Source organism: Triticum aestivum, chromosome 7A (genome assembly GCF_018294505.1).
Source record: "Triticum aestivum cultivar Chinese Spring chromosome 7A, IWGSC CS RefSeq v2.1, whole genome shotgun sequence".
Lineage (NCBI taxonomy): Eukaryota > Viridiplantae > Streptophyta > Magnoliopsida > Poales > Poaceae > Triticum > Triticum aestivum.
Window position 1 is genome coordinate 85,265,796 of NC_057812.1, and position 20,371 is coordinate 85,286,166.

The window sequence follows — 20,371 nt, forward strand, 5'->3', positions numbered from 1 at the left end:
TCTGCAAGGGATTAGTAGGGGGAATCAAATATCTCTTAGTGGAAGTGTAGATCGAGGCCTTCTCAACCACTCCGAGCAAATCAACAAGTTTGGTCGGCTAGGGAGTGAGATCGGGCGAAAATGGAGCTTAGAGTAATAATGGAGCTTGGGGGTGGAAGAGGTGAGTCAACGGGGAAGAAGAGGACCCCTTATATAGTGTGGGAAAAGGATCCAACCATTACCCACCAACCAGCCCGCGGCCAGCGGTACTACCGCAAGGCTGCGCGGTACTACTGCTTGCCACCAAGCGGTACTACCGCACGGCTATGCGGTACTACCATACCGCCCCACGGTACTGCCGCAACTCCAGCGACAGAAAAGAAAAACAGACACGCAGGAGCTGGGGGCGGTACTTCCGCACGTGCGGTACTACCGCGCCCCCCATGCGGTACTACCGCAAGGCAAAAACCCCCAGCCAGGGGGAAAGGAACTTCCGTGCCTACTTCCGCAAAGAAACGGAAGTAGCAAAAACCCAACACAATAGTACTGCTGAGGGGCGATACTACTGCCTGACTACATAGCGCGGTACTACCGCTCGATGAAAATGGTACTACCGCAGTAGGTGCGAATGTAAAAAATTACATCCGCCCCTACTACCGCAAAGGGGCGGCACTAGCCTGGTGGGCAGCGGTAGTGCGGCTCCAGGGGAGCGGTACTACCGTGGGCACCTGCGGTACTATCGCGCCACCGCGCGGTACTACCGCGGATGCCTACGGTACTACCGTTTTCCTGGGAGCAGTACTACCGCGACCAACCACAACAGCCAGACAAGGGAGGCAAGAAAACGGAGGAAGCTTCAAGGAAAAAGGAGGGGACAAAAAGGAGACGTGTACGTGATGATTCCACCCAAACCTTTCCAACGCGGACCCCCTCTTAATGGTACGGCTTTCCTACGACTCAAATCCACCAAAAAGAAACGTAGAAAAGACGCCGTCTTCATCAGTCTTCGAGGGGCACCCAATCGTCTTGTGTCTAGCAATGAAATGTCTGAAATACTCAAGGCACACGATTAGTCCGCAAATGCGCTGTCATCAATCACCAAAACACTTAGGGATAAATATGCCCTTACACATGTGTTCTTTCTTGAGGGTTATTTCTGGCCAGGTCTACCCCTCTTCGTGGAAATTTGAAGTAACCATCGTCACCAACTCTAGTGCATCAAGGGGGACATTTCATCCAAGTCAGCTTCCCCACCACCATCAACATCACTGCCACCCCCTCCATCTCCATCCTATCTATGTACAATTTGGTGTGAATCAAGTACCATTATCACTTATTGTTGTTAAATGTTGTTATAGTAGTTGATCGTTGTGTGCTTTATTGGTGAAAAAATTGTACATTCAAACTGTCATATTTATCATTAAACCTTATGTTCACTCATGATCCACAATACAGGGGATCCATCATAGCCTTTTCGATAGGTAAGAGTGCCGAACCCAACGAGGAATAGTAGGAATTGACAAGTAGTTTTTAGCAGGGTTTCACTGTAAACACTATAAAAACAATTTGATAGGTTGTTTGATAGCAAAATAACTTATAACAAGATAAATAGTAACAAAAGTAAAAGAGTGCAGCAAGTAGCTCAATTCTTATCTATGCTAAGGATAAGCCAGTGGTGTTTCTTATAATAGCTAAAGCGCTCTTGAGGATACACAAGAATTTCGCCAAATGTGCTTCCCCATGATTCATTAAGTTACCGTTCATGAATTCAATAAGTGTTGTGTGGGTGGACCAAAGCTAAGGTACTGTCCTTGTTTGAACAATTACCTACTTATGATTATACTCTTCATGCAAGCATCCGCAAAATACAAAGAGAGATAATTAAGATATATCTAAACGTAATATTAAACATTAGAATCCAAACACAACCCCTCACTGAATAATTCATAAACGGGCGCGTATGTTTCTATCACTCCTGCAACGCATCATTTGTAAACTAATTCCATAATGTCTTATCCTAGGCCCAATGATGCTGAAGTGTTGTGTAGTCCTCATTCACATAACACCATTAGAGAAAGGACAACACAATATATTATCAAAGCATTAAACGGTATTGAACTTCACATGATTACTAACAACAAGATTTCTTCCATGACCCCAGGAAATGATGGATCTACTCACAGGACCATAATTAGTGGATATAAATATACGATGAACAATCTGAACATAACACAACGATCAACCAAGGTGGCTATGTCTCTTGGCCGTGTGGGCGCCAAGAGCTATAGCGGAGGCGCGCTTGCCTTTGTGTCATAGATGTGAGAAAATCTTTGGCCATGTTTAGATACTCTAACTCAGTTAGAGGATAGAGTTAGATTCTAACCTTGAACTAACCCTAGACTAACTCTAACCAAAGAGCTGTTTGGATGGTAGGGTTAGATTGACAATAAATATTCTTTCTCAACCATTTGACTACTTTGGACCATGTTTGGATGAGAGGGATAACTTTTTTTACTATTTTTTCTAGTGGGCCTTTGTATGAATTTGGTCAACTTAAGCAGAGTTGATTTGACTTGGTACAAACGTACTAGAACTTGAATTATTATTTTGATGAAACACAGGGAGTACGTGAGAGGGTGGCCTCACTTGACGCGGACACCACGCCGCACCACAGAGACCCCGGACGCAGAAACCCAGACCCAAGGAAGGAACCGATGAGCTGAGGTCAGGTATCCCAAGCCCACACTCAACCGAAAGCCAGCATAAATGCAACCCCCTCCCTCCCTCCCTCCGCAGCACAGCACAGACTCCCAGAGGCAGAGGCGGCAGGCAGAAGAGGAAAACCAAACAGTCCATCCGGCCCGCTAGCTGACACGCCACCCCCGCACGGCCGCGGGTACCCGAGCCGAGGCGAGGAGAAAAAAGTTGGTTTGCGCCAAAAAACAAACGGCGCCCGAAGCGGGCAAGCAGCGGGCGGGCGCAAGCAAGCGCGAGGCAGGCCACCAGTCCACCACCCGCGCCGCGGCAGCGCAGCAGCAGCGCGGCATGGGCGCAACACTAAAAAGAAGCGACGCCTCCTCCTCCCCCCCTCTCTCTCCTCCTCCTCCCCCGCTCCCCACTCCTCTCTCCTCCCGCTCCGTGGCGAGCTGCCGCGGGGTCCCGGCGTGATCTGGCGGTGGAAGGTGGCGGGGCGGGACATGGAGGAGCGGCGGGACGAGGGGTTTGGAGGGGGCGGGGCGGTGCGGGAGCTGGTGCTGATGCAGCAGGAGCGGCGGCGCCGGCGGGAGGAGGAGGAGGAGGAGGTGCGGCGCCAGATGTTCGGGGGAGGCGCCGCGTTCCACGCTGCGGCGGCCGCGGCCGCGCTGGGCCAGCAGCACCAGCACCAGCAGGCGGAGTACGGCGAGCTCGGGGGCGGCGCGTTCTACGAGAGCGAGGCGGGCGGGTCGTCGGAGCCCGAGCCGCACGGGGCGTCCGACCGCCCGCGCGGGGGCGGGGGGTCCGGCAGCAAGCGCACCCGCGCCGCCGAGGTGCACAACCTCTCCGAGAAGGTGCTGCCCCTGAGTTTCGCTCTGCTTTTTCCGCTCTTCTCGCCCTCTGCGTTTACCGGCCGCTCATTGCTTGTTTGCTTGCTTGATTGACCGGGGCGCAGCGGCGGAGGAGCAGGATCAACGAGAAGATGAAGGCGCTGCAGAGCCTGATACCCAATTCCAACAAGGTCGGCACTCGGCAGCACAGCAAAACCAACCGTCCCCCTTTACTTTCCTTTCCTTGTCCCTGAATTTCGGGGCTGCGGAATTACTGTTCCGGAATCTGAATGCGTGTGTTCATGGGGTGGGTTGCAGACTGACAAGGCGTCGATGCTTGACGAGGCCATTGAGTATCTGAAGCAACTGCAGCTCCAAGTACAGGTCAGTAAATGCATCTCTGGATGGCTGGTTGATGTCTGAGTAGAGGCTAACTTGCTAGTAGTGCATTTATTTTAACTGATGGTCCAAACTGCAAACATTGACGTAGGGGCAAGTGCCTTACTGTGGGTGTTGTCCTTACTGATTCTTTATCCAATCGATAGTGGACTAGGGCTGGGGAAAAATTTCACACAGCACAGCAGTGAGTGACTACTTTCTGCTCTATCGAGTGTTGTTAGCCACATCTTATACAACTGTTGATCTCCTTTGATTCACATTTGTAATGCCGATCAAAGTGTTGATATGTTAGGGCTAGTTTCCTAGTGCGGATGCACTTCGGCAAATGCCGTGCCAATTGACATTTATGCTAGCTAGCTATATTCAGTTGGTAGGTGCTGATAGTTAAACTGCACTTTTGAAATTTAAATATACAGTTCAAACTCAAGTATTAATGCAGAGTTTTTGCCCTGATCCCCCCTACAGATGCTGTCTATGAGAAACGGCGTTTACTTGAACCCATCGTATCTATCTGGAGCACTTGAGCCTGTGCAAGCATCACAAATGTTTGCAGCACTTGGTGTTAGTGGGAGAAATGTGGTGGCACCAAGCTCTGGGGCAGTAGCGCCACCTGTAAACCAAAGTTCAGGAGCTCATCATTCATTCGATCCGATGAATTCTCCTCAACAAAATCAACCACAGCCTCTTGTGTTACCAAGCTGTCCTAAAACAACCATTCCAGAGCCTCCGTTTCACTTGGAGTCGTCACAGCCCCACCTTCAATCATTTCAGTTGCCTGAATCCTCCGAGGTAACACAGGTCCCTTATTTTCGACAGATATTGTACTGAGGTTTCAGGAAGATTTTTCTCACAACATGCATTCTTATGTTTTGAAGATGATGTTGCGAGGGGATATAATGCTGAAGCATCACCTAACATCAGCTCAGGACAGAGCTGATCCATCAGGTTTGTGACAAATTATTTAACTATCTGTTGTTGCCAGCATTTTCATTTGTACCGCGGACACCACACCTTTTCATATTAATGATGACATGCCCCTTCACCCCCTTGAAGGAAACAAGATGAACTCATTAAGGCAAGAATCATCCATGTTGAACACTCATTTTGATGGATGCTCGCGTAGCAAAGAGCAGTCACATGATATGGTACCAGCAAATACACGGCATGTGTAGGTGAGTTTTTCTTGGCATGGTTGAAGAGCCAATCAGTCAAGCATATAAAAAATAATTATATATGCTGATAAGTTTTTTAAAAGGAGGATAAACATGCTTTAAGTGTGATCACATGCACAACATACCATTGCTTTTAGCCTCTCCTTTTAGACTAAGGCTGCATTTGACATCGTGATAGATTATGATAATACAACTTTTCCAACCAGATTTTGCCTATTCTGTGGTTCGGCTAACGAGGTTGTTCTTGCTTCGTGGCTACTTTCCCTCAGTAGATCGTAAAAACAGAGTTCAGCGCAACATAATTCAGCAACCACAAACTGAGCCTAAGGAGTTGGATTGTGGTCCAACCTGATTGCTAGATTAAAAGAAAATAGTTCGAACTGACGGTCTCGTTTACTGTCATGTTGTCTAGGATGTGCTTAAAACATTGATATCATAATGTGAAAAATTGTCGATACTTCAAGCTTTACCCTGGACTCCCTGTAAATATAAACACTGCGGCCAGTAATGAAACAGGTAAGATGTTTAGACATAAAGTAGTTGACTAAGAAGACTTTGGGGCTAATTCAATGGGTTCGATGACTTCAGTGAAAGCAACCTAGCCTTCAGGCAGGTGAGCTAACCAACCTAGCCCAATTTATTACTAGCGTCTCTTTAACATCATCAACTGTTTTCCCCATGCTAGTACCTGCTATGATTGCTATGTTTGATCAAAAGAACAATTATCTACCCCGTGCATTCCTATATCTTAACGAAGCATCGACAGATACTAATAACCGTTTGTTTGTCTCTAAACCCTTGTCTTTGACAGCAGCTTAGGAAGTGATCACCAGTGACACCGAAGAAGTCGGCGTGCGAAGGCAGGATGACGTGACGTAGCTCAGCGATCTAGCTACTAACCGGCAAGTCCGACAGTCAAAGCTTTGCCAATCACTGACTGATCTCTCCGTTACCGCTATATAGTTCTACTGTTAGTTCTTGAAGCGGCCTGAGCGCTTCATCTTCACTTGGTAGTACTAGTAGCTAGAGAGAAGAACCCTGTAAAATATTGCTCATCTGATGCTCCTTTTTTCCAGTCAATTTGAGGGCCTCAGGACTAGCAGGTAACTAGACTAGTCTGCCATAATATGTTCTATGATGATGATGAGCAGCAGCACAGGCAGTAGCCGGTGCTCCTGGCGAATTCAGAATATATATAATCTGCCGGGAACTTTTTGAATTTTGATGCCCAAAATCGTTGCACGGTTACAGAGTGCAAAGCGACAGCAGCATGAGCGATGGACCCGGATCCTTCAGCGAAATTATACGTTTTGTTCTGGGATTCCCCGTTGGAGGACCAGCCTGAACTGAGAGCGACGTACTGTTGTGGTGGCGCGATCATGCCGGGATCGTCCTCGCGAACGTATCCTGGGTGGCGTCCCCGAAGTTGCCCATGACCTCTGCCTGGCGTCACAGTTCGGGGGTGGTGGAGTGGAGTTGTAACTTTCGGTCCATTTCACATGGACCGTCCGCCCCTCTTTTCTTTCTCCTCCTGATAGCCGCCCCTCTTCTTCCTTCTCTCGACGCCGCCCTAACCGTCGAACGTCCCCCCACCCGTGGCCGATGGGCGTTGTCGTGCATCATCAGTGGCGGATCTAGGAACAAAATTGCAAAATAATTTTTTCTGTGTAAGTCAATGCTATTTTATGATTGTTTCTTCATATTACAAGGATGCTTATAGCAAATTATACAATGTGTAGTGTAAAATTTCACAAATTTTGAATTGTGGCACCCCCAGTGTTGAGATTCTAGGTCTGCCATTGTGCATCATCTTGCCGCCCAGCCTGTGTAAGCCGTCGTCCCAACCTTCTCTTAAAACCTCAACCATGACCTCTAAATGTCGGCAATGCCGCATACAAACCTCATGAACCTGCCTCTTTCGGCCAAAACGCCACGTCGTTCCCACCTTGGATAAAACTAAGGGTTCCTTTGATTCAAAGGATTTGCATAGGAATTTTGGAGGATTAGAATCTTTAGGAATTTTTTCTATATTGGTTGTTTGATTCATGGGATTGAATCCTATCGGATTTTTTCCTAAGGAATTTTTTGTACTACTTTCCATAGGATTTCTAGCATCTAGTCAAATCTCTTTGAAAGAATCCTTCGTTTTTCTATGATGCAATCAAACAATCTAAGGGCCTCTTTGATTCATAGGATTGCAAAAACACAGGAATAGGAAAAACGCAGGATTGAAATGATATGTCCATGGGATCCCTATAGGATTTGAGTTTGTTTGATTGTGTTAAGGGAAAAACAAAGAATTTCTTCCAAGAGGTTTGAGTGGATGCTAGAATTCCTGTGAAATGTAGTACAAATGAATTCTTAGGAAAAAATCCTACAGGATTCAATCCTACAAATCAAATGATCAACATAGGAAAAAATCCTAAGGATTCTAATCCTTCAAAGATCTTATGAAAATCCTTTGAATCAAAGAGACCCTAAACTCCTATAGGATTGAGATGAGCATGACATTTCAATCCTATGTTTTTCCTATTCCCATGTTTTTACAATCCTGCGAATCAAAGAGGCCTTAAAACTTCAAAAAAAAAACGGGGAAACACTTGGGATCACCTGACGGATCCCAAGTGTGCGTTGACCTCCTCCTTTGCCCGCCTCTCTCTCTCTCTCTCTCTCTCTCTCACCCCCTCCCCCCTCTATCCCCCCCCCCTTTCCCTTTTCCCGTATTGATCTAGAGGCATTGAGGAGGTTGGGGCCTCGAAATTCTGGCCATGAAGTCGCCGCCTCTCAAGTGCCTCGACCTGACCGATTCGTTTCGCACCTGAGCAGTCGCCACGCGGTGGTGGCAGCTTCCAATCCCCTGTCTCCTCCCCTCATCTTCTTGTCCATTGCAATGGTGACGTTGACGGCCGTGAATCGGTGATGCTTTTCGGACCAAGTTCCATGTTGAAATTGCAACAAGGGTCTTGTTGCAAAGGGGAACGGACTCTACCCCGGTTGGATGGCTCGCGACCCGGATGATTTTTTTGAAAATGATCTGCTGGCCGACTCTTAGCACGCCCCCTTTTTTTTTAACGTTGGGAGTATACATTGCCAGCTGGTTTGTTTGCCGTCTCTATTAGACACGCGAGGACAGGATAGGATTAGAGCACACACTCGCGTCGATCGACATGAGCCTGCCTAGTGGAGCTTTGACAAATCCCTTCCTGTCCCGATTGGCTCCCGTGCCCGGTGGAGCCCTGTAGCAACCTTTCCAACCCTCCAAGTGGTGAGGTGAGAGGACGGGGGAGACCGGAGGGCCACCGGGCGAGCGAATGATGGTGGTATGATCCCATTCCTGCCCCAGCCAGGAGCGTGCACGGAGACGTCCGGACGGCGCCATCGCCGTGCCGCGTCACCGCGATCGCACCCCCTCCATACAAAATCCCTCCACCCATCGACACCGCAACCACCTCCACCACCACCGCCCCGCCATCGCCATGCGCCCCCGCCCATGACGCCGCCCCCGTCGCCCCAGCCCCTCCTCCTCCTCACCCACCAGCTCCTCTCCGCCGTCTCCGTCCTCGTCCTCGACCTCCTCGGCCCCGCCCCCGCCCCCGACGCCGCCCGCAAGCGCAGGCGGGCCGACAGCGACGGCGCTGAGGCCGGCCCCGCGGACCTCGTCGTCGCCGTCGCCCCGCCTCCGGCTCCGGCTCCGCCGTCCCCGCCGCTGCCGCTGCCGCCGACGAGCCCGGACCACTACCCGCTGGCCTTCCGCGTGTCCGCGCCCACCTTCCACTACCTCTCGGGCCTGCTCGACCCGCTGCTCTCCCACCCCTCGCTCCCGTGCCCGACCCTCCTCGCGCTCGCCCTCGCGCGCCTCGCCTCCGGCCTCCCCTACCCGGCGCTCGCCGCGCTCTTCCGCGTCCCGCCCTCCGCGCCGCGGGCCGCCTCCCGCCGCCTCCGCCGCGTCCTCCTCGCCAACTTCCGCTTCTGGCTCGCCTTCCCCTCCGATCCGGCCGGCGCCTCCTCCTCCCCGCTCCCCTCCTGCCGCGGCGCGCTCGCCTGCGCGCGATTCGCCGGCCCGGGCGGGCCCCTCGCCGCGCAGCTCGTCGCCGGCGCCTCCTCCCGCATCCTCTCCCTCGCCGCCGGCTTCCGCGGCGACCGCGCCGACATCGAGGTGCTCAGGCTCTCCTCTCTCTACCAGGAGCTGGAGCAGGGGAAGCTACTCAACCCCGCGCAGTACCTGGTCGCGGATGGGAACGGGTACCCGCTCCTGCGCTGGCTCATGGTGCCCTTCGAGGGGCCTGTTGTCCCCGGCTCGCCGGAGGCCCATTTCAACACTGCCCACAAGGCAATGTGCCGCCCGGCGAGGCGCGCCGTCCGGAGCCTGATGGGGTGGGGCGCCATCGCGCGGCTCCACGAGGAGGAGAGCCCTCGCGCCGCCGTGACCTGCATTGGGACGTGCGCGATGCTCCACAACGTGCTGCTGGCGAGGGAGGATTACTCTGCGTTGGCGCCGGAGGAGGGGGAGGAAGAAGCAGAGACTGATTTGGGGGCAATGCAGAGCCGGAGAGATCATGCCGCAGAGGAAGGGTTCAAGGTTGATATGCGGGCAGTGGCGCTGCGGAGCGCATTGGCAGCAACGATGAATGATTGGCGGACGCCGGCCTAGCACCGGTGAACTGCTGATTGTTTAACAGGTCCTGTCATTGTTCATTCTTTTGGATCATATATAGCTTTGTATAGTGGTGAGTATTCTGTTACATTGGGTTCATTAATCTGTTGTCTGCTCAATAAATCAAGTAATAAACTGGCTAGATTGATCCAACCTGGTACAATTCATGTTAGATTCGATATATTTCTGTTTGCTATCGATCTAGCTCATAAGGATCAAGGATTTCTTCTTCAAACTGCTGGAAGTAGATAGATGTGTTGTATAGACTTAAACATCCAAACAGATAGGCAAATGAAATACTCCTACTACATAGTAGTTAGGTATTGATAGAAATCTGTAGAGTTGCTACATATGGCAGGGATAAGGGCAACTTGTCTGTGCAACATCACAGAATATTATTCTTACACACATCAGCTAGATGTAGCAGTAGTAAATACAGTATTGAACATTATTCCACAAGTGAAAGCAGAGTTTCGACCACATGGCTCATGCTCGGTCTTCTGCTCCTCTCTTCTTCCACACATGATACTGCTATCTTAAGCATCATGAGTGCTTCTGAATGGTTGAATTCTCCATCCAGTCTGTAGTCGACGAACTCCAGAATCCACGACTGATCTTCACCTGCAAGTTTCTCTTTAAGAATTTCAGTAGAACATCTAACAGCCATTTCCACTTCCTCCTTGCCCTCAACCATCCAACTGGAAACCCGAATCCCCCTCACTAACTCAAGAAGCACTACTCCATAGCTGTAAACATCGGCCTTGCCAGTGATTGGAAGATTGAGAGCCCATTCTGGTGCAATGTAGCCTCTAGTCCCGTGCACTCTTGACAACATTTGTGCGCTTGATCCTCGTTGCAGTAGCTTCACCAGTCCAAAATCTGCAATCTTGGGCTCAAAGTCTTTGTCTAACAATATGTTCTCTGGCTTGACATCACAATGCACAATCCATTCAAGACACTCATGGTGGAGATAGGCCAGTCCTTTCGCCACCCCAACTGCAATATTGTACCTTTGGCCCCATTGGAGCACAGGAGATAGGCTCTGGTAATCAAACAGAACTGTGGCTAAAGAACCATTCTCAATGAACTCAGAAACCAAGAGCTTGCATGTCTTCTCGACACAAAACCCCCAGATTCTGACCAGATTCATATGATAAATTCTGCCTATGACACTTAACTCGGACCTGAACTCCTGCTCTCCTTGGATCACATCATTTAGCTTCTTCACGGCGACCTTCCTTTCATCATCGAGGACTCCCTTATAAACTGCTCCTGACCCACCACTACCTAGCTCTTCTTGGAAGCAATTTGTTGCCTTCTGTAACTCCCTGTAGCTAAATATTCGGAACTGGCTGGAAATTATCGTGTAACCTTCATCTATAATCTCTGGTCTTCCCTCCCATTTGTGAACGACCCAACACCCGGCGATGATTAATATAACTTCAATGAAAAGCAGTGTTAATGCAGAAGAAAGGAAGTAGCCAAACTTGAACTTGGAAGAGCTGTCCTGGAACATCTGTGATGAACTGTCTGCCTCTTTTTCATGAACTCTGCATGTGTGAGCTAGTGTAGAAGTCAATTCCGGCGAAGACAGCAACCTCCTGGGAAGTTTCAGATAAACGTCGTTGGGAGGATATGCAAAGCTCTGGCCGTTTAAAAGGTAGACCTTTGTATAACATGTGCCTTCTCCCTGACGGTAAGCAAAAGCTTTGCAATCAGCATTGTCCAAGCACATACGTCTGCACTGCAGAATTGACACCTGCTGCACATAGTTCGAATCATATCCATAGAAGTCAGTTTCAGCGAGCTTTTTGAATGAGAAATCCTGGGTGGCCGTGCTGTTTGCCTTGTGTCTTCTTCTGTTGTCCCAGTTGGCTGTCTTGTTTACATTGGGCGTGCACCCTTTGCTCCAGTCGCTTGCATCAACCACCTCGAAACCTTCAAGGCAAGAGCACTCGAGCTTCGGTAGGTATTTGCAGATGCTGTTTTTGCCACACAGCCCATGTATGTCGCAGACTCGGCGGAATGCCATCCAAGAGACCGACCAATCTCCGCTTGTCGCGTCTAGGCTATACAGCCTAAGGTTGCCATCATAATCCAGAGTCAACCTCCTCATAACCTGATCACCAAGATCAGAAGCTTCAAATGTAAAGTTGTCGCTCGCGACAAACTTGCCCGTCTGTTCAAGAACAGCATACCGGCTGCTGTTATAAGTAGTCCTTCCATTTACCCACGGTTGGTTGAAAGGGGCAGGCCAATATATGCTACTGATGTCAGGGCCGTTGTAGGTGAGCCTTAGCTCATTGTCGCTGTCAAAGTATAATGTATAGAAACCTGAATAGAGCAAGCCCCTGGCAGATGCAGATACCAGCTTTATGTTCCGAGTCATCGGCTGCGACGGCAGAAGCGTGTCTGTCGGTGAGTCGAAGCTTGTCCAGAGGCGCCGACCGTCTGGATCCACGATGATAAGGTTGCCGCTGTCGAGAAGCTCTGCACGGCTGGCACGAGTCGCGGTCGTGTTGGTGCTCCAGACGGCCGTGCCATCGTAGTCGAGCAGGGCCATGCTCCCGTCCTTTCGGAAGGCGAGCCTGGCCCCTCTGCCGTTCACCGGCGCGTCGCGGTTGGCCGTCCACGCGATGGTCTTCGCCGACGAGCCGTTGAACCAGATGGAGAAGACAAAGGCGTTGGTGGCCACCTTGTAGAAGCCGCAGGCGAAGAGGCCGTTGGGCGACGCAAGGATGGTGGTGGCGTGGGCGGCGGCGGCGGTGCCGTCCTCGATGAACACCGATGAATCTCTCTGGAGGTAGCTGGTGCCATGAGTATGGTGATCCTTGGCGAGAGCAACGGGGATCAGCAAGAGAAGGAGTGAGATGGATGTGCTGGAAACGTAGGCAGCTCTGGTGGCCGCCATGGCAACCATCTTGGTTCTGCTTTCTTCTCTTCTCATGCATCCAGTGGTACAGCCATGTGTCTATGTATATATCACATACATGTGTGGCCCGCAGGGCCCGGGTTCACATGGCACCATGAATCCATTGCGAAGCCGCTATAGGTCACGACTCATGAGAGGGTTGGAGAGGGACTGGACTTCAAGCCGTGACCGTCCATCATATCCGTCCCAACAAACGCCCGGAAGGGCTGCCCGGTCACTGTCTAGACGAGAAAATGCGACCGGACTAACATTTTCATAACTCAAGATCATGTACATTGCTATACCGTAGGCTACAGGTTAGACACATTGACTTGACCGGTTGACTGGTACTTACTGTGGTTCAGTCCAGTCCGTGTAGCACGGCAATGCTGACCGCTAAGCTTCAGTTGCTCTGAAATGTCGCTCGGCATTGTTGGAGGTGGTTTAAGCGGGTGTCCAAGACGGCAAGTAGTGCCACTCTGTCGCTCCTGGCCAACGATAATGTCGTGGTAATGTGTAGTGCTAGCCTTGTAACAGGGGCCGCTTGCAGAGAGAGCACGCAGCTTGGTTGGCAGTGGTCAAGATTTTATCTGACGATAACAGCAACAACTCTAGACGTTCCGTTGCGCTGGACAGCAGGCTCTTGAGATATGGCCGCCGTCCCCGTGTCATGGCGAGTTGGTCGTTCTGGCATGGCCACTCGACCAAATGGGCGTTCACGGACAAGGCTTGTCTCATGTTAGCTGGACTATAGTGACGGTGATGGAGATATCTGCTTGTTGAGGCACTGGAATGGCTCTTGTAAATTCCATGCTCATGCCGGTGGCTGCTTTACCGAACGCTACGTTCAATTCCTGGTAATCTTGATTCGCTGCGCTTAAGATAGAGCGAGGACCAAACCAGAAAATTGCATCTAGGATTCTTGCTAGGCCAGGGACCAAAGTTTAATTTTGCAGAATTGGCAGGGGCCGCGCGAACGCGTACCCCCTCTACCACAAATTATGACGTCCACTCTCCCGCTTGGGGAGATGGTAAGCCAGCGCACCCACCATGTGCAATGTGGGCCACTAGCCTAGGCCACGGGTCTTCCTGATCACCCGTCGACCCCGTCCAGGTAAGTATGGAACAAGGTCGCACCTGCCTCTCCTCTTATAGCCTGCTCTCCTGCTCGATCCTCCTCGGCTGGGCGAGGTGGGACTAAAACAACCGAAGCGCAGCAGCCACGGGCGCAGAACGCGAGTCACGGGAGCGCTGTCTGGTTCATGGGCTTGCGTTCGCTTTATCTGGGCCTCGTGGCAGGACGAGCGTTGGACTTGGGCCCAGTATGCATGATCGAGACTGTCATGGCACGTACTGCGTTGCAAAGAGTAAAATAAGAAAAGACATAAATTGCTTGAAAGAGGTGTCTGGACGCTGGACCAAAAACACACGAAATTTGAGATTATGTGCTATGTAAACGGACAAAGTTAAAAGTCGAATGATCAAGGTTGAACGGAGAACCCAGGAGAGAGAAAGAGAGAATTTGCATTAAAATTCTCAAAAGAAATTTTCAGTAGGTGTAACTCATGCTTGGAATTGCAAGTCTGACCCTCACAACATGTTGCCTTTTGTTGCTGGAACTTTGAATGTCTTGTTCCATCGTAGAGTAGAATGATAATAAGAGTCGACTACCATATTTTTCAGATGGTTATAGATCAAAGGAAGCCTTGAATGTGTTGGATTTTAATTTCTAAGAAAACATAGACAATACATTGGTGCAAATTTCCAAATATAGTCTTACTGCATGAGTGCACACATGGCAACGAACGAAACATAAGCGGACATAATGATCAAATCGTGCCAAGCTTAATTTGAGCACCATGCATCGGACGCGAAAATGTCACATTATGCGGTGCATGAGTGTATGCCTGTGCGAGGCTGAACTCAAAATGTCGAAGAATCATACACATTGCCAAGCTTGGCCTCAAGAAGCGCAAGTTGGTGGCCAATGCAGACCCGTGGCCCCCAACCGTTGGCTCGATTTCCTCTACATCAGTCTCATCATCCCAAATTAGATCATCCGTTTCCTCATCCCGAAGATTTAGACTCTCCAGGAGTTTTGCCTTTTCCTTTGGCTCACGACCGCTCAAAGATCTGCCGCTTCCACCAATTCAGGCAATTGTAGCTATGGCCAAAAATATCGGTCAAAACCCTAGCCCGCGCACTCGTTGTTCCCCGGGAAGACCTGAGGGGGTGTAGGAGGCAGACGGGGAAGGAGAAAGCTTCCCGGTTTGCGGGATCAAATCGTCGACGATGGGAAACTCACGGTGGCGATGTCGCCGGAGGACTGGAGAACCCTAGTCGTAAGACCTAAGGGGAAAACTCCATACACGATGGTTGTCTTCCCTTTATGACCTCTTCAATTGTCATTCCCGGGATGGATTGACTATTCACTACTAAAATCAGGATCTTTGCTGTCAGCCGTCTCTTTGCCGTCTGCTAGCTGATGGCAAAGAAGGTCTTTGCCATCAGCTTACAGAAAACTGACGGCAAAGATAATGTTTGCCGTCAGCCATCTCTTTGCCGTCCGCTAGAAGCTTTGTTGTCAACTAGCGGACGATAAAGAGGGAGGGTGGCCCACTAACAAGAGCCACCTAACGGCCACTTTCTTTGTCGTCCGCTAGCAGACGGCAAAGAAAGTGGCCAAACTAACGTCCGTTAGCTGGCTCTTTGTCGTCTGCTAGCAGACGACAAAGAACCGTGCCCTAACTAAAAAACCAACGCCCGCGCCCCACCCCTTTCTCTGTCTCCTCTCTCTTTCCGCCCCGTGCTCAAGCCACCGCCGCCTCGCGCCATCCTCGGCCCATCGTCGGTCGTCTCGCCCCCGGGCCGTCGCCGCCCCGCGCCACCCCGGCGACCCCCGTCGCCGCCCCGTCCCGCCCCCGTGCCCGAGCCGCCGCCGCCCTGTGCCACCCCTAGCCCGTCGTCGGCCGCCCCGCCCCCATGCCCAAGCCGCCCCGGCGACCCCCTCCTCCGCCCCGCGCCACCCCCGTCGTCGCGCCGCTCCACCCTGCCCCCATGCCCGAGCCGCCGCCGCCCCGCGCCACCCCCGTCGCCGCGGCGCCCCTCCTCCATCATCGAAGATGCCCCGTCGCTCCGGCGCCCCCTCCTCCACCCCAGCCGCCCCGGCGCCCCTCCCCTCCACCACCGTGTCCGCCTCGCCGCTCCAGCGCCCCCTCCTCCGCCCCGGTCGCCCCGGCACCCCTCTCCTCCACCCCCGCAGCCGCCCCGCCGCTCCGGCGACCCCTGCTCCGGTGAGACCTTGTATTTTTTTCCTGTTTTTTTAGATTTAGTTTAGCTTTGGTTTAATTTAAGCTTGGTTTAGTTTAGGTATACCAAATATAATGGGACAAAAGTTATCTTGTGGGGAACCAACAACAAGAAAATCAGCAGGATATTTAACTTTCCCACACAAGACTTCAACATCTCTAACAATCCCAACTGGTGAAATAGTATCTCTATTGGCAAGCTTAATTGTAACATCAATCTCTTCTATCTCAGCAGGTGCAATATCATGCATAATTACTTTATATAGAGAATGAGGTATTGCACTTGCACTAGCACCCATATCACATAAGCCATGATAGCAATGATCTCCTATTTTAACAGAAATAACATGCATGCCTACAACATGTCTATGTTTATTTTTAGTATCGGGTCTAGCAATTCTAGCAGATTCATCACAGAAGTAAATAACATGCCCATCAATATTATCGGTCAAGAGATCTTTAACCATAGCAACACTAGGTTCAACTTTAATTTTCTCAGAGGGAGTAGGTGTTCTAGTGTTACTCTTACGAACCATAGTTGAAGCTTTAGCATGATCCTTTATTCTAACAGGGAAAGGTGGTTTCTCAATATAAGCAGTGGGAACAACAGAATCATTATAAGTGATAGTCTTTTCTTCAACTTTAATAGGTGCAACTACTTTTACTTCAATGGGAGGATTATATTTAAAACACTTCTCCTTAGGGAGATCAACATGAGTAGCAAAGGATTCACAGAAAGAAGCTACTATCTCAAAGTCAAGTCCATATTTAGTGCTAAATTCATGGAAAGCATCGGTATCCATAAAAGATTTAACACAATCAAACTTAGGTGTTATACTTGATTCCTTACATTCGTCGAGGTCCCAATCTTCAGAGTTGCGATTAATTCTTTCCAATAAATCCCATTTGAATTCAATAGTCTTCATCATAAAAGAACCAGTATAAGAAGTATTGAGCATGGAGCGATTACTGAGAGAGAGCCGAGCATAATTTTTTTGAATAATCATTTCTTTTGAGAGCTCATGATTGGGGCATGAATATAACATTGACTTAAGCCTCCCCAAGCTTGAGCGATGCTTTCTCCTTCGCGAGGCCAAAAATTATATATATAATTACGATCACGATGAACCAGATGCATAGGATAAAACTTCTGATGAAATTCCAATTTCAATCATTGATAGTTCCATGATCCAATATCATCACATAGCCTAAACCATCTCATCATATCATAGTACAATTACTAATCACTTTTTTGTATTTATGCAAACAGGGGTGCTCAGCTTGATTTCAATGGGAAATGCACAAAATGTTCACGGATACATCGAATATTCTCGAATCATTCATTTCCACCACAAGAAAGGAGGTGCCGATATGTTCAAGGCGTTGCAACATATAAAGGCAAAATCATACAAGCTACGCACGAATTTGATTGATTTTGGTGGAACTACACAAAAAGAACATCTGGTTTATTTAGCACAAGGTGCCATGTCAATGTCCGAACTGATGGCAAACCCTGCCCATTCCACAATCGTAGGCATTTGATATTTTGGAATGGGAAAACCTTGTCAAAGTTTGTTCATTGATGTATGCAAAACAACACGCATTTGACATTTTGGAATGGGACAACCTTGTCAAATTTGGCTCATTGATGTTAGCAAGAAGACATGCATTTGATATTTTTGAATGGGACGCCCTTTGTTGTTAGCAGCATCTATCGATTTTTCTTTATTCTTTAGTTGTGAAGTAAATATTGGCTCTAACATGTGAATCACTGAGATGCATAATTATCGATTGTTTCGAATGTTCTCTATGAATTGCCAGGCCTGTGTGTTGATTGCAATGTACAGGGACGCTAAATTTTGTACTCCCTTTGTTCCTTTTTACTTAGCATATTAGATTTCTTTCAAGTCAGTTGATTTTACATTGTGAATGTTGATACTTTTTCTGTAGGATTGGTCAAAGTAGAGATACTTTGACTTCAGACAAAACTTATATGCAGACTAAAAAGGACCGGAGGGAGTACATGTGAAACTGTTGCAAATGAGGTGATCACCTGAGAATAATGCTAGTACGTATTGTTTTGCATGTTCATCCAATGCCAGTGATACAAGAACTAAAACAAATCGAACTAAATTCATTCATACACTGCCGGATTTCATTACATTTGATACATTCTTCAACTAAAAAGGGGTGCGCTGGAGGTATAATTAATTAACCATAGCACCCGTGTCCGGCTGAGCCGAACAAAAGCTTCTTCTCCAGTGGACTGAGCTTCAGTGACATAACAGCAGGTGCAGTTGCGTCACTTACATGTGGGCCAGATGCCTCTTGGGCCCACATGCCAGTGAACCAACTGCACCTACAGTTAAGTAACTGAAGCAGCGTCCTTCTCCAACATAGCTCTCCCACTCCACGTCGCCGCCAAGAAGCTAATCGGCCGTCAATGGTCAACCTGCCTAGCTTGGCTTCAACCGGAGGGTAGCAGCGGTGGCCTTACTTGGACCCGAGCGGCGGCGACCTACCGTGTTCTACTCTTTCTCGTTTTCTATGTGGCGCGGCCTTGTTGGCAGCGGGGCGGGCCTCGACGGAGCTGACGATGTCCTCTGTCTCGTTGCCGGCGGGGCGGCGCCTCAGCGGAGCGGGGGAAATCCTTCCCCTCGTTGCCGAGAGGGTGGGGCCTCAGCTGAGCCGGCGATGTCCTCTGCCTCGTTGTTGGCGGGCGGGGCTTCGGCGGGGCTTCGGCGGAGCCGGCGGTGTCCTCTGCCTCATTGTTGGCGGGGCGGGGCCTCGGCGGAGCCGGTGGTGTCCTCTGCCTCGTTGTTGGCGCCGCAGGGCCTCGGCGGAGTAGGGCCTCGTCGACACCAGCGGAGCGGGGACTCGTCAGAGCCGGCATTGTCCTCTGCCTCGTCCTCGGTCTTGCCAAAGAGTGCCTCGCCCGCTTCATCGCCCTCTTTGTAGGCGGCTGCAGCCTCCGCCACCCGCATGCGGTACCGCCAGCGCTCGAGGCGGCCCTTGCGGGTGGAGCGGTATGAGTCAAGCAACGCCTCCTGCTCTGGCCGCTCCATAGCGATCTGCTCCTCCGCCTACAAGTGCTCCTGGAGGAGATGGTGGTTGTAGGCGGCGTAGGCCTACGCCTCCCGGAACTACTCCTGACGCTTCTGCCTCACTGTGTCCATGTATTGGGAACGGGCCTCACCGATGGTCATGGTGCAATGCACCGGCGAGGTTGGCGCGCAGGAGGGGGTTGGCGCCGGATCATTGACTACCATGTTCTCCATTGGGACGTCGTCGTCCTTCAGCTGCCTGCCGGCCAGCCAATCGGCAGCAATGACTACCATCTCCTTGTGGTCCGTCGTTCGCCCGTCCCAAAGAGCGCTGGAGCGCGAGGAAGCCATGGTGGGAGTAGTGGTGTGGACAGGAGAAAGGGAACGGAGGCGGATGACTACGGCTATGGCCGGCGCAACAATTTATATAGCAATGGTGGGCGGCGGAGGGATGGACGTGTGGCGCCGGAGTAGCCGCCTCAGCAACCGCGTATCATTAATGTGGGCGGCAGACGGACGGACGACACTTGTGTCGTTTGAAGGTGGAGCAATCGCCTGCACCAGGAAGCGGGGCAGGCGGCACTAACCGTTTCGGGCGGAAAGCGCGCGCGGGCGAGGGAGGTGGTCTGGGTGGGCTAGGGTAGTCAGACTCGTGCTGGCAACAGGTCGGTCCAGCAGATGGGACGTGCTGACTCGCCAGCGAGCTCGCCGAGCTGAGCGACGACAATCAGACAATGGACGTAGCTTCCGACCATGAGCCGGCGCCATTGTCCAAGCCGGTTCATGTCGTGTTCACCATAGAGCAGGTGCGGCCCACTTCGACACCCTAATGGCAGAAGAGCTACCAGCGCAGGAGGAGCTATGCTTCAACCTCCGTCTCCTCAACGAGCACTGGTGAACAAGCGAACGACAACGCCGTCGCGTACATGTGGCCCTATGATCCTGGCTTCCCGAATGAGCAGCGGACGTTGTATCAGACCATCCGTAGGGCCCGCGAGGCCCTCTCCATCGTCCTTCGAGTTATTGCGCTCGCCGTGGCGCCACCGTCTCGCGTTGTCAACATGGTCAACGGCATGAGGAATGAGGAGATGAATTTACTTGGAGAGGATGACAGTGGGGATCCACCAGGGCCATAGCCGCACGTACACGAGTGCCTCCTTATTATATATAACTGTAATATTTTTTGCTTCCTCCTTGTTTCCTGACATCATGGTCCCACACCATTGTCAACCTATGTAGTCAATAAACGAGAGAATTGTGCAAGGAGCGGCCGACAGCTGGGACCAAGCAGCTTGACCAGTATTTGTCTTTTTAAGGTGTGAGCACTGCAGAGTTTCTCTTGAGCGATGTTTTCGTTATTGTTCAGAGGAGAGCAGGGTA

General features: G+C 50.7%; 2 protein-coding genes, 1 non-coding gene and 1 pseudogene across 3 annotated transcripts; 2 read left to right on the plus strand and 2 right to left on the minus strand.

The window, feature by feature from the left end:
• Positions 1-2,788: 2,788 nt before the first annotated feature.
• On the plus strand, positions 2,789-6,293 carry LOC123148404 (transcription factor PIF3). The gene is made up of 7 exons (XM_044567822.1): positions 2,789-3,527; positions 3,629-3,694; positions 3,822-3,887; positions 4,368-4,691; positions 4,778-4,847; positions 4,956-5,074; positions 5,886-6,293. Exons 1-6 carry the CDS (start codon positions 3,177-3,179, stop codon positions 5,072-5,074), a joined length of 996 nt encoding a protein of 331 aa, XP_044423757.1. The 5' UTR covers positions 2,789-3,176; the 3' UTR covers positions 5,886-6,293.
• Positions 6,294-6,351: 58 nt separating this feature from the next.
• Positions 6,352-9,888, plus strand: LOC123153075 (protein ALP1-like; annotated as a pseudogene).
• Positions 9,889-10,018: 130 nt separating this feature from the next.
• LOC123148403 (putative receptor protein kinase ZmPK1) lies at positions 10,019-12,658 on the minus strand. The gene has a single exon (XM_044567821.1). It carries the CDS (start codon positions 12,646-12,648, stop codon positions 10,177-10,179), a length of 2,472 nt encoding a protein of 823 aa, XP_044423756.1. The 5' UTR covers positions 12,649-12,658; the 3' UTR covers positions 10,019-10,176.
• Positions 12,659-13,600: 942 nt separating this feature from the next.
• On the minus strand, positions 13,601-13,761 carry LOC123155273 (U1 spliceosomal RNA). The gene has a single exon (XR_006477325.1). It is a non-coding gene; the product is annotated as a U1 spliceosomal RNA (small nuclear RNA).
• Between the last annotated feature and the right edge of the window lie 6,610 nt (positions 13,762-20,371).

Excerpts from the sequence above, each read along its gene's own strand:
- LOC123148403 (XM_044567821.1), bottom strand. The coding sequence starts at position 12,648 with ATGGTTGCCATGGCGGCCACCAGAGCTGCCTACGTTTCCAGCACATCC.
- LOC123148404 (XM_044567822.1), top strand. The coding sequence starts at position 3,177 with ATGGAGGAGCGGCGGGACGAGGGGTTTGGAGGGGGCGGGGCGGTGCGG. Across the intron at positions 3,695-3,821 it reads TGATACCCAATTCCAACAAG|ACTGACAAGGCGTCGATGCT; the intron begins GTCGGCACTCGG and ends GGTGGGTTGCAG. Across the intron at positions 4,692-4,777 it reads AGTTGCCTGAATCCTCCGAG|ATGATGTTGCGAGGGGATAT; the intron begins GTAACACAGGTC and ends TATGTTTTGAAG.